This window comes from Mustela lutreola, chromosome 1 (assembly GCF_030435805.1).
Source record: "Mustela lutreola isolate mMusLut2 chromosome 1, mMusLut2.pri, whole genome shotgun sequence".
Lineage (NCBI taxonomy): Eukaryota > Metazoa > Chordata > Mammalia > Carnivora > Mustelidae > Mustela > Mustela lutreola.
In genome coordinates this window covers 153,185,036-153,198,734 of record NC_081290.1, presented here as the reverse complement: position 1 = coordinate 153,198,734, position 13,699 = coordinate 153,185,036, and the positions used below count along the sequence as shown (strand labels likewise).

General features: G+C 46.5%; 1 protein-coding gene and 1 long non-coding RNA gene across 12 annotated transcripts in view; one reads left to right on the top strand and one right to left on the bottom strand.

The window, feature by feature from the left end:
• LOC131833631 (uncharacterized) overlaps positions 1 to 11,728 on the top strand; it is a 40,350-nt gene extending 28,622 nt beyond the window's left edge. Inside the window, exons 2-3 of the long non-coding RNA XR_009354557.1 lie at positions 3,355 to 3,418; positions 8,226 to 11,728. This is a non-coding gene — a long non-coding RNA (uncharacterized LOC131833631). The remainder of the gene's footprint in view (positions 1 to 3,354; positions 3,419 to 8,225) is intronic.
• Positions 6,562 to 13,699, bottom strand: part of MSRA (methionine sulfoxide reductase A) — a 432,124-nt gene continuing 424,986 nt past the window's right edge. For all 11 annotated transcript variants that reach the window (XM_059177079.1, XM_059177058.1, XM_059177111.1 and 8 more), the window contains one exon: positions 6,562 to 7,334. In XM_059177079.1, the coding sequence (XP_059033062.1) occupies positions 7,170 to 7,334 (165 nt within the window). In that variant the 3' untranslated portion in view covers positions 6,562 to 7,169. The remainder of the gene's footprint in view (positions 7,335 to 13,699) is intronic.

The window sequence follows — 13,699 nt, the reverse complement described above, 5'->3', positions numbered from 1 at the left end:
ATAAGGGCTCCACCCTCATGACTTAATCTAAACCTAATTACTTCCCAAAGGCCCCGCCTCCTAATTCCATCCCATTGAGGGTTAGGGTTTCAGCTTATAAATTTTGGGAAAACACAGTATCTGTAGCAATCTATAACACTACTTTTTTGTCTTTTGACATTCATAGTCACCCTTATCTTTTGTCTGAGTAAAGAGTTCATGTTCCCTACACACAAAGTCCCATTAGCAAATTTTTTGTATGTCCATTTTGTCATAACTTCGTATAAGGTAATGAGGTAAAATGGAGAGGAAAGAGGACAATTAATGTACCTAAAACATAACATGAGGGGCGCCTGGTGGCTCAGTGGGTTAAGCCACTGCCTTCAGCTCAGGTCCTGGGATCGAGCCCCGCATCAGGCTCTCTGCTCAGCAAGGAGCCTGCTTTCCTCTCTCTCTCTTTCTCTCTCTCTCTGCCTACTTGTGATCTCTCTCTGTCAAATAAATAAATAAAATCTTTTTTAAAAAATAACATGAAAACTAAGTTGATAACACAATTTCCTTCTCGCACCACCCATTTCATGACCCCCTTTCTCTCTGCCAGCAAATCAGATGGGTAGAGTTCTTTGCCTTCTGGGTGATCCAAACCTACTCCTGTTAGGGCTGAGGTCCACATATAATCCTTGCACCCACTGTCTTCTCCTTGAAAGTTGAGATCATTCATCTTGATTAGGACAGGAACTCCCTTATACTTCTATTGTTTCATTAACACAAGAAGCAAAAAGTGTCCAGGGGAGAGTTTCTACTCCATATTCAAAGGGAATCATGAATGTGTTTTCTAATAGAAACATTAATCCCTTGAACACTAGAAACTTCAACCTATTGAGTCCAAAGTCTTGAGGATATGAAGCAAAAATTTCTCCAGTGGATTACTTAGTGCTATAGTGAGACCGATCACTCCCACTTCCATGTCTTGGTTCCTGGACCAATACCTTCTGGCTCAAGGACAGATGGTAACAAATATTGGATACAGATCTAAGTCATACATCATGTCCAAAAAAACAACATCCCAACTTGATAGGAGGTTGCCACTCAGCTGATATAGGAACCAATCCTTCAGCAGGCCATTCCACAGTTTTGTCAAACCAACTGCTTCTGAGCGATTGGGAATGTGGTAAGACCAGTGAATTCTATGAGTAGAAACTCATTCCACACTTCTTCCAGTATGAAATATGTCCTTTGATTGGAGGGGTTGCTGTGGAGCACTATATCATAACTATAGACAAAGCATCTGGTTAATTCCACATACAGAGTGATTAAAGGAGTTCTATGAATAGTAATGCAAGTGAATATATGGAGTATGTGCCCACCCTGTGAGGACAAGTCATAATTTACTCCAATACAAAAGGTGCAAAATAATTACAATGGACCAGGTGAGCACACTGGGATATTCTCCTTTGGCTACTCAGCACTGGGGGGGTAACCGGATCAGACTTAGTGAGTCTCTGTTTCTGAGTTCATGCACACCTTCCATTTCCATCTTGCAGCCGTTGTGCTTGTGAGCTCATTAAGCAAGCAGTCATGTGGTAGAGACTCACACGATGGGGAAATCTTACCACTTGCCTACTGACTCTGAAGTCAGAGGTGAAGTGTGATGACTTCGCATGGACATTTATGTGGAACATAAGTATTTCCATATTTGTGCCCAGTCTAAGAGATTTACCCATATCATTTCCCCCTAGACCTCACTGGTCTCTCAGTGACCATGCCCTGACCATTAGCCACTGCTCATGAATCAATATAGATGCATATCTCTGGCTACCTCTCCTTCTGTATGAAGTACATAATCAAATGCACTGCTCAAATTTCATCCCCTGAGAGAATTTCTTCACCACTGTCATCCAGGCAAACCAAGTGATGGTACAAAGTGGCAGCTATCTGCTTCTGACTATAGCAGCTTACAGTAAGAGCTATCTATAAACCAGACCCACAGTTTTCCCCTTCCTATTCAGTCATAGGAAGTTCCCTATGAGGTCATAGGGTGGAAAAAAGGAAAGGTAACGATGAAATTGAAGTATCATGTGAGTCTGAGTCACCTGTTTTGCAGTTTATTCACACTTTCTAAAATTGCTCCTGAGCCCAATCTCTTGTGCACAATTTCCACTTAAAAATAAAGTATTGCTGTGCACATTCAATTTTGTGGTTCAGATAATTAGATGGTACCTAGGTTATGAGGGATAGTATGAGTTGCCTACTTCTCTACCTGGACCTAGTAGCAAGTCAGGGGTTAGTTTTCAACGGAGAAGGGAGGAGGGCATAACTTTATTCCTCAAACCCTAGGGTCTGCACTGTGATTCTCCTACTAGGGTTTGCCAAAATTTCTATCCAACATCTCTATTTGCCACACCTATATTCAATCCATTAGGACTGCTGTTGGCAAAGTGGCTTGTATGTTAGCGTAGATCTGCTGAAGAGACTTTTCTTGCTCTGGGTCCGGTCCATCTCAAATCTGGTGGGTTATCCAGGGTTAGCCACAGTTCAAATGAGCCCACCCAAACATGGTTATCTGTTGCTTCCCAAAGCCAAAGAGGTCCACTAAATATTGTGTCTCTTTTATCACAATGGGTAGTCCAAGTGCCAATGACTTGTCTCTCATGCTCCAGATCACCAGACACTTAGAAACTTAGCCAATGTAGCAATCCCTGAACTTGTAGGGGTAAAATCTCTCACTGTCTAGGCTGCTTGTTCCTTCCTGCTTGCCAAATCCAATTCATCTAATGTCATCAGTGCAATGGATCAGTTATTGTTCTATGAGATGCCAGGATGATCAAGGTTTCTTTGTATGATGTAAAGTAGAATGGGCACAGCTTTGAGACAGGACAACAAAGACATAGTGATGACCCTACTATGTGAAGGCAAACTGCTTCTGACGGTCTTTACTCATAGGAATAGAGAAGAAAATATTTGCTTAGCAAATAGCTACATTGGAGGTGCCAACAACGATATTAATTGTTCCAGTAAGTATGCTATATCTGACATATTACTAAGTGTGTAATAATCTACATTCATTTCCCAAGACCTATCTAGACTTAGCATCTGCCAATTGGGAACAAAACGGGGGCGTATGCCAATCTCAACCTCTGAATCATTTAATTTTATATTTTAAATTCTCTCAGAGATACTATTTTTTCTTCACTCAACTAGGATTGAGGAGCCTGGGGTTCTTTATTTCATGAATCAGGGAACTAAAATGGGGATTTTGTCACATATTTGGTATGTCTATCACCATTATGTTTTAATAGGTTTTATAATTTAGGTGTGGTAGGGTCAACAGAACATGAAATGACTGCCATTATAATGAGAATTTGTTATTCACAGAATCCATGAGGAAGAGGCACGCCATGCAATGCCAGCCATGCCATGCCATGGGGAGGCTACAAGGGTAAGCCTCAGTGTCTGACAGAAGGCAGAGGGAGGGGCGGAACTGTGGGCAAGAGTCTTTATTGTGGTTCCCAAAGGCAGGAAGGGGTGAACAGGGTAGGCAGATTTAGAATTAGCTCATTTTAATAATCTTAGCAGGCGGTGGGGCACAAGAGCTGTCCCTAATTGTCTGGCACCTGATGATCTTGGGGTGTTTAGGGGAAGTAGATAATGGTCTGGAGTGTAAGAGCCTAATAAAGGAAGTGGGGATGTGGACTCTGGATTGGTTTATATCTGGAAGATTACCTGTGGGAGGAGAACTTCCCCCAGGGAGAAGCAGAGTGACAAGGGAGGCAGGAAGCCAAGGCAATGTGGCTTGGGTCAATTATAGGGTTGCCCAAACAAGGTGTATCTAACATATGTGTGCAGGGAATGTTAAAGCATCAAGTTTATAGAAGCTAGAAACATAGTTAATACATATTAGGCCGACTGGGAGTGAAGAAAGAACCTCAAGCGTGTTATTCAGATCCACTAGACCTACTGTGAGATAGACTTGGAACAACATGCATTTCATCGGTTGGTCTTTTATAACCTCCCACCCTGCCCAGGAGACCATGGTGGCCGATGTCCCAACACATCAATTTTATAACCAGTAAATGATAACGCCAAGGAGACCTGGGTTACTTCCACTTCTTGAATAGAGTCACTTGGGTAAAAGGCCCTCAGTCGCCTCTGGGGAAGGCTTAGGGCGAGATTCAAAGTGTATACTTCTTGATATGCTGTGGAGGTCCTACAGAAAAAGGACCTGGCTTCCTTGTTATTTTTTATTATGTTCCGGTATAACTATAGAAAAAAGTTGGTCTGAGTTTAACCCAAACTCGTGATGCGTCCTCCGCATTTCTCTTTTGCATCGCTCAGATCATTATTCAGTTCTTGGGGGATACATCTGTGCTCAGCTGTCACTGCAAGGACACATCTCCTTATGTGTCTCCTTCAAATGTCACCCCGGAAATTCCTTCGCTCCTCCTTTCCCAGATCTCCGTATGTCAGAACACCCCAGCATTTAATCCTCTGACCTCCTCTCCCCCTCCACATTCCTTCCCAGATGATCTAAACTAGTTTCACACCTCAAATGTCATCTGTGTACTGGTGGTTCTTAGATTTGTCTTGCTCAGATCCCTCCTGGGCCCCAGAACTGCACAGCAAACTGCCCTCTCTCACATTTCCATGAGGATACATGAGAAGCCCTTCAAATTGTGTGTGGCCAAAGTGGATTCACTCACTGATCTCTCCTCTGTCCACTCCTTCACAAGAAAATAACTCCACCTTCCCTCTAGTTGCTCAGCCTATACCAAAAAAAAAAAAAAAAAAGAGAAATTTATAAATCCTCCAATGGCTGTCAATTTATCAAATTAAAAAAAAAAACAAAACAGGTTCCATTAACCTGTCCTTCCAAGGTCCTACATGACCCGGCTCTTCCTACCTCTCAGGTAACTTTCTCCAATACTCTTCCTCATTCACAGTATTCCAGCCCCACTGGCTTCTCTATTTCTCAAACACTACAAATTTCTCCCTGTCATGGGCCATTTATACTTTCTGGCTCTTCTATGTGGGAAGATTTCCCCACAGGCAACTAAAATGGGTTGCTGAGACTGATTAGGCATATCCATCCCATATACGTCTTCTTCCCTTTAATAATATTTTTTAATAGAAGTATTTAACAGAAGTATAGTTGGTACACAATGCTACATTAGTTTCAGGTGCACAGCACAGTGATTGGACAACTCTATCCATTCTGCTGTGCTCACCACAAGTGTAGCTACCGTCTGCCACCATACAACTCTATTACACCACCACGGGCTGTATTCCCGTGCTGTACTTTCATCCCTGTGACTTCTCCTTTCCAGAATTGGAAGTCTTACCTCTCACTGCCTTTCACCCATTTTGATCATTCCTGTACTCTCTGGCAGCCACTAGTTTGTTCTCTTCATTTATGGGTCTGTTTTTGCTTTGTGTTTCTTCATTCAGCTGTTTTGCTTTTGAGATTCCACATATGAGTAAAATCACAGGGTATTTGTCTCTCTCTCTCTCTGACTTATTTCATTCAGCATATACCCTCTAGGTCTGTCCATGTTGTTGCAAATGATAAGATCTCATCATTTTTTATGGCTGTGGTGCGTAACATTCCGTTGTATGTGTGTGTACACACCAACCACATCCTCCTCATCATTCATCTATTAATGTACACTTAGGTTGCCTCTGTGTCTAGACCATTATAAATGATGTTTTGATAAAGGGATATATTATACCTTTTTAAAATTTATTTGAGAGAGACAGCATGAACGTTGTGGAGGGGCAGAGGAAGCACACTCCCTGCTGAGCACAGAGCCGGAAGTGGGGCTCTATCCCAGCACCCCGAGATCATGACCTGAGTCAAAGGCAGACACTTAACCAACTGAGCCACCCAGATGTCCCTATACATCTTTTTGAATTAGTGTTTTTATTTTCTTTGGGTAAAGACCCTGTAGTGAAATTACTGGATCATATGGTATTTCTATTTTTAATTTTTTCACAGTGCCTTAGGGCACAGAGGAAATCCAAGAAGGAAAAGAAACACACTAAATGCATGGGGAACAATGTATTTCATAATCGTCTCCTGCTCCCAAAGCTCTCTCTCCTCCCTTATGTTTGTGTTTTTCCTTTGCATCATTCGGTTAACTTGTTTCTCCACCTCCAGAGGCCATCCTTGACCGATGTAGCCCAAACTTCTCTGTAGGTAACTTCCCAGCCCCTGGACCAACTTACCCTATCGTCTCCATCATCTTCACATCACCTGTCAGGACCTGTGCTTATCTTATCTGTTCATGCAATCGCCTGTTGATTGCTTATGTTCCCACCCCTTGTCTTGAATATAAAGACTCTTAAGGGCAGGGATTGCACATGTCTGTTCTAATTAGAAGAGCACGTGATGTGGCAGCTGTAACAGGCATGTGGAACAGAGCTATTATCATCAAAGTTACCAGGAACCAGAGGTGTGTAGCTGTTTTCCAAAATTTTCAGTCATATTTTCCATTTGGGGGAAAGTCATTGTGAGGCTTTTATCGCTTTTATCTTACAGTATTAGAAACATCCTGCCTAAAAAGCAAAAGATGAGACAGAAGGCAGTTTGTATTAGGATGCAGACTTTTATTAGAACAAGCATTTCTCATAGCTATAAGCAAAGCATTAGAATTCATCCAACTAACTTTTATCTTTTCCCTGTCCCAGGAGGATGGAAAAGGAGAGAAAGCCCCTTGCACATCTAGGATCAGTCGAGCAAAATATTGCGGTGAATGATTCATTGAGGCTATAAATGTTTGCAGATTTTAAGGCACTGGAGGGCAGCAGGGCATGAGAGGTGGGACAGGGCACAGCTCTCATGTCCAAACGCCTTATCCTCTCTGACAATCTCCCAGCTTCCTTCCCCAGGTTCCATGGCAGGCACCCAGCCCCAGGAAGGGGGGAGCACAGCGCATTCATTATTCTCATTCAGACCCCGAGCGATCCAAACAAAGTCACCGCTGGACTCCCACTGTAACTTAGTAGAAGACAAACCGCATGCTCTCCACTCGCCATTGCACTTCCTGTAATTAGACCTCATCAAACCAGATTTTCCTGAATGCCTTCGCGCTTTGTGCACTTCAAAAAGCCACTGACCCGAGCCACAGAAGCACTGCCCAATTTGTTGAAAGCATTTTGGCTGTGACTTCAAGGGCTGACCACATGGGGAGAAATTACTTTTTAACACCCAGTGGACAGGACACTCCGGTGCCCCCGAGGCCGCAGTACCCATCTGGGTTCTTGCTCAGGTACTGTTGATGGTAATCCTCCGCGTAGTAGAAGGTTTGTCCCTCCCGGATGTCAGTCGTGATCAGGCCATAGCCGTGCTCCGAAAGAACCTGGGGAGAGAAAGGCGCCGTGAGGACTGGCTGCTGGGCAGAGGGGGTCTGAAGGAGGGCTGTGGGGTCAGGCCGTAAGGGAGGCAGACGCGGGCGGCTTGGGGTGTACCGTGGGTCCTTGTGGGCGCGGGCTCTGCTGCTTCCCCGCTGGGTTATTCTGGGCAAGCTCCTACTGCCCTGAGCCTCAGGTGACTGGGGCTGAAATCCAGTTTCCTGACTCTGTAACTTGCGTTCTACCCATGACACAGCACTGCCCCTGGGGCAGTCTGGGAGCCTTGGTTTTGGCCCTGGGGGGTCTGTGCGGAAAGGACGCCAGGGTTTCCCAGGGGAAACAGCAGGAACATGTGGTTTCCTGGCTGTCCTGGGAAGAAGGGGCCTTCCTGAGGGCACTCCCGCAGGGCTGCGGTAGGAGGGGCTGGAGGGGCTGGAGCAGGATAGGAAGGGAGGGCTGCGGCCCAGCCCAGTGCTGGCCTCTCTGCTGCCAGCTCAGAACAGGCCCCCTGCCACTCACAGGAACCCCCGCTGAGGAACTGAGGAACCCCCGCTGTGGTTTTGGGAGCTGGGGCCCTGCCAGGGGGCTTTGGAGAGCACGGGGTCCCCTGGGTCTCTGCTCTGCCACTCCAGACCCGGGAGCCAGGGGACTGAGGTCATGGGAGGTCGTGGCCTGAGGGCCTTTGTGGGTTCATCACCGCCCTCTGTGACCTACTTTAATGCCTGGTGGCATCTGCTGCCAGAGAAAGAAACAGACACGGTAAACACAAGTGGGGGGAGGAGAGCAGAGCTATTTGGGGCAGGAGACAGATTAAGAAATAGACGTTGTTCCCTGTGGATCTTAGCCCGTTTCCTTTCCCTTCTGGATTTCAGCTGTGCCCTAATTCTTTCTTGTTGCAGGCTGCTCGGAGCATTTGGGCACAAGGCCACAGAGACTCGACCCCCGGTTTGCGGATTCCATTTGGTCTGGAAATGGCAGGCAGAGCCCCGACTTGAGGGATCTGGGCAGTGTTTGACTGTCGGTCCACTGGAGATGGAGTCCTCCCTCTGCAGAGCAGGGGGACTCCAGTATTAACATTCAGCATGAGTCACTGCTGCCGTTTTCCCCCGAGAACCTTCCCCTTCTTCCTGAGTCTCCATCCAGCCCTCTGAGCCAGAATGAGGCAGACTGAGGATCTGACGCCAAGTAGGCCCAGGATGGTAAGGGACAGGATCCTTGCCAAGGCCCGTGGTTGGACCCCACCACTCGGAAGCAGCCAGATTCCTTACAGGGGTTAGAAATGAGAACGAGGAGCCATTCTGACTTCAGTTTTGACAAATTTTTGTAAAGGAGCAATTAGCGAGGGCTTACCATATGCCACACTCTTTGCAAAGACTTCACAGTGTTAATTTTAGCCTCCCAACAGCCATATGAAGGAAGAACTATTATTATCATCCGTATTTAAAAGCGCGTGTCAGAGATTGTGTCTTGATCCCTGACATTCTCAGCTCTCCCTGCAGAAGCTGGAAGCTTGGAAACTACATTTCCCAAATTCTATTGCCAGTGCCACTCCAGTTTAGATATCACCAATGAGAGAAGCACACATGAAATTTGGCAGAAGAGAGGCCATTATTTGCAAGGTGCAGTCATGAGGATGGGCACAGATATCTCCAAAGAACAGACCAAGACTCTGCCAGCTCTTTCTGACAATTGTGGACGGTCCTGCCTCAGGCAAAGTCACCAGCAATGATTTTTAGCAATTTCTGTAACTTCTTGGTATCCTGAAAAGCAGTGGTGCTTTTCCCCGACCTTCCCTCAGACAGCCTTTCTAATGATTCTAGAAGCATCAATTCCCTTTGTAAAATCCACCCTCCTGCTTGAAACACCTTGAACACCTCTGTTTCCGTGACTGAACTCCAGATAACACAGCAGTGGGTTCCAAAATTGTTTTCAGGAACCAAAACCTCAGTGAGGATGAGAATCTGGAATGGTTAACTGTCCTGGCCAGATTTAGAGTTAGAGCTGGCCTCACGGGGAGTGGGGAATGGGTGAGTGCCCACGGGTTGTAGTTGGCATTTACTTAAATTATGGCTAGTATTTGCCTATGGAGAAATGTCCACTGTAGGAAGGCTTTGGGACCCTAGGTGGCTGTGGCGGTGGACTATTCTGGTGAAGACGATAAAGTGTGGTACTCTGGCTGCTTCAGGCTGCACTTGAGAGCTCATGGAAAGAACAGGATGTAAGGTCACGACTTGGATTTCCTGGACTGAGCTGAGAGAGGCAGAGAACTTCTAAGACTAATTTAAAATAATCTGTATCTTGTAGCTGCATTCAAATACCAAACAAAAGGGGCCCAGCTTTACCAGTGGAGCTGGAGCCCAGAAATCATGTGCACATGGGACTGCCCTCAGCGAGCTCATCCACTCACACTGTTGCAGACACTGTGTCGGGTCTACTGCCCTCTGGTTCTTACCCGAGATACTGCTGGCAGGCTGATGTGAGTCTTCCATATTCTGAGGGACCTCATATTTGGACCTCAGAAACTTCCTGGCTATGGTCACACTGCACAGGAGCTTGCCCTGCTGTTGAGATCCTCTGCCTCCTTCTCTGTCCTTCACCCTCAGGGCCAGGACCCAGCCCTTGGGGCTGCCAGGTCTCCACGCACTCGCCTCATCCCCACCCAGGCTCTGTCCTCTCTGAGAGTGACCTCCTCACACACTACTCACCCTATTTCTCTTTCATAAATGGCCATCCTCCTTGTATGACCAAGGATAGCCTTCCTGAGGCCCTGGGATTCATAGCTACTGACTCCAGATGCTTCTTCAGAGAGGTCAGTACCAGTGGGCACGACTGCCCAGGCTCCCTCCTCGTCCTACCACTGCTAGGCAACATCCCTTTGGGGGAGTAGTGGGAAGGGGACTGTAGGGTCCCAGGCAGTACCCAGCCTCTGCCACAAGATGGCAGACATTTCACTTTTATTTGAGAGGAAACAACAGGAATAAACAGTGGTGAAAAGCCACACAGGAGACAGCTCCAGGCTGCCCTCCTGCACCTCCTGTTATGCTGGGACATTCTCGCTCCTTCTTGTTGGGGTGGGAGACACCTGCTGTAACCATGGGGCCAGGAGTCAGTATCGCCTGCTCTGTACCGGGCTGACCCATGTCTAGGCTGAGGCCATCCCTAAGCACAGGGCTGTGGCTGTCCTTAACCCTTGTTCTAAAACTGGGGAGTGGGGACAAAAACACAGGAAAGAAACTAGATAAAAAAGCAGAGGGAGCAGGAACCCAAAAATCCTAACCAGTGTCTGGTTTTCCTTCTTCCTCACATCCCCCACCTCTGCTTTCTTTCTTTTCTTTTCTTTCTTTCTTTTTTTTTTTTTTTAAGATTTTATTTATTCATCTGACAGACAGAGATCACACGTAGGCAGAGAGGCAGGAGGCGAGAGACGAAGGGAATCAGGCTCCCTGCCGAGCAGAGAGCCCGATGCGGGACTCCATCCCAGGACCCTGAGATCATGACCTGAGCCGAAGGCAGATGTTTTAACCCACTGAGCCACCCAGGCACCCCTCCCACCTCTACTTTCTTGCACACAAGGCTGTGGAGGCAGGCCAGTCTCCTCAGCTCTCCCAGGCCTGTCTCCTGGAGAGGTCTCACCAGACCACAGGTTTTGACGCAGTTCTGGGGGTCCCTGGGGTCCATCTGTTTCAGACCCGGTTGGTGCTGGTCGGCTTTGTCGGTCCTCTTTGCTCTTTCATTCCAGCCCTTCCACTCCACTGTTTAAACCGCAGGGTTACAGAGAACAGGACTAAGGACGAGGAGTGATTATTGCTCCTAGAAGCTGGGAGAGCATGTGCTATAATGGCACCTCCTCAAACCAGGCAGCGAGGCCTTCCCTGATCTCTGAGGAGAGCCCACCAGGCCTTATGTGCTGGGTTCCTTCCACCTCCTCAGCCTCATGTCCCTCATCTTTTTCTAACTCTCTGATTTCCCTTCCTCTCTGAGAACTGTTTCTGTGGGTCACATTAAAGTTTTACATTTCCTGAACATTCCATTCCCTTGCACACAACCTTCTTGGAATGTTCTTTCTTCTCTGCCCTATCACATGAGCTCCTACCCATCTCTCAGCACCGAGATCAAATGTCTCCACCTCCGTAAAGCCGCTCCTGACTCCAGCTTCTTGGATCCCACAGAGGGACTGTCCCTTTTGGCACTTAAGACATTGCACAATTGTCCTTTGCTTCTCTACGCCACTCCCTCTCTCTTCTGGCAATACACATACCAGACTGTGTGCCCCTTGAGAGTACGGACCGTCTTGTTCCTCTACCTCATTTCAGTGCTTCATGCAAAATAAATGAATGAATGAATTTAAAAAAAAAAACAACTGCTGAGTCTTGGGGATCTCTTGGGGATACTCTTCACCTTAGGGGCTTCTACTTGGGGCCCTGCTGCTGCCTCAAGCCCAAACACCTCCTTGAGGACCTGGGAAGGAATGTCAAGAGGGTGCTTGGGAACCAGGGAGCTCAAGCTGTCACTCTCCTTATCACGGACCCCCAGCTAATTCCATAGGTAGGTTTACTCTTTAGACTCTGGCATTCCAGTGGCTGGGTTCATGCAGGGGGGACCAACCATCTTGCCTAAAAGGATGACCTCAGCATCTCTGATGCCTAAAAAGCCCGCTCACTCTTCTGGGGTACGGGGGGAATGAGGGGTGTAATGGGGGAGATAGAGGAGCAGCAGGAAGTGAGAGATGAAGACTGGGTTACAGATGACCCTTCTGGCCCCCAGAGTCCACTGGTCCATTTGGCCCCATGTGCAAACTGTGCAGGGGCTGGTGGGGTGAACCTCGGTCTTCTATAGCATCATCTAGGCTAGGTGCCCCAATCAGTTATGGGGGTGTGATAAATAATGTTTCTGAGTACTTTTCTCAGAAAAGTACTTCTACTTTTCTTCCATGAATTAGGGCAGCTGGAGGGCTTTCTCAATCCCAGCACCACTACGGTTCTCCTGTCCACTACAGTGGGAGGGAAGGGAGTGTCAAGAGAGCTAAACTGGGATGACACATGAGCCACAACCGGTATGATCCCCTCCACTGTCTATCAGAGGGTGCCCACGCTGATGGTGTACCATTCCCGATGATAGAAATGATGAATCACATCACCTACTAAGTTTGCTGGTATTTCTAAAAAGGAGACTGTACCCATGAAAGTGTATTGCCCATAGGGAAAACTGAGCAGAGAAATTGCTGAAAGCAGCTTCAGGAAATGCTCTGGCCTGAAGCACAGATGTCCCGGCAGCTTGAATCCCTGAGGGGCCCCCAGGATACAGGGCCCTGCCTCCAACACCAGGCTGATGTGGCTCCAGAAGCCTGTGCTCTTCCTTTGGGCTCTACAGAGCCACCCTGTGGTGTGGGGAGTGAGTCCAGGCCATGAAGGACTTGCCTGGTCAAAGTGATTGCCAGGTTGGCTCAAACCTCTGCTATGGTTTCAGATCTCACATTTAGATCTTTGATCCATTTTTAAGTTTCTTTTTGTGTATAGTGTTAGAAAGTGGCCCAGTTTAATAAGGGGTTAATATCCAAAATATGCAAAGAATTTATACAACTCAACACCATCAAAACAAATAATGCAATTTAAGAGAGGACAGGAGACATGAATAGACATTTCTCCAAAGAAGACCTACAGATGGTCAACATACATGAAAAGATGCTCAACACCACTCACCATTAGGGAAATTCAAGTCAAAACCACAATGAAATATGTCCTTATATTTGTCAGAATGGCTAAAGTAAAAACGACAAGAAATAACAAAAGATGACGGGATGTAGAGAAAAAGGAACCCTTCCGTGCACTGTTGGTGGGAATTTAAATTGGTGCAGTCAACTGTAGAAAATGGTACAAAATTTCCTCAAAAAATTAAACTAGAAATACTGTATGATCCAATAATTCCACTATTGGGGGTTCACCCAAAGAAAACCAAAACACTAAAAGATATATGCACCTCTATGTTTATTGCAGCATTGTTTACAATCATCAAGATCTGGAAGCAACCTAAGTGTCCATCAAGAGATGAATGAATAAGGAAGATGTGGTGCACGTGCACACACACACACACACACAAATATTATGCAGTTATAAAAAAGATGAGATGACGCCATTGTGAGCACATGTATGGACCTGGAAAGTATTATACTTATCTAGAGAAATAGCACATGATTTCATTCATATGTAGAATTTAAGAAAAACAAAAACCAGAATCAGACCTATAAACCCAGGGAACAAACTGATGGTTGAGAGAGGAGCTGGGGGGGGGGGTAGATGGGTCACTTGCAGTCATGGACTGAGTAAGGCACAGGAATAAAATGCACAGCTAAGGAATATAGGGGATGCCATTGTAA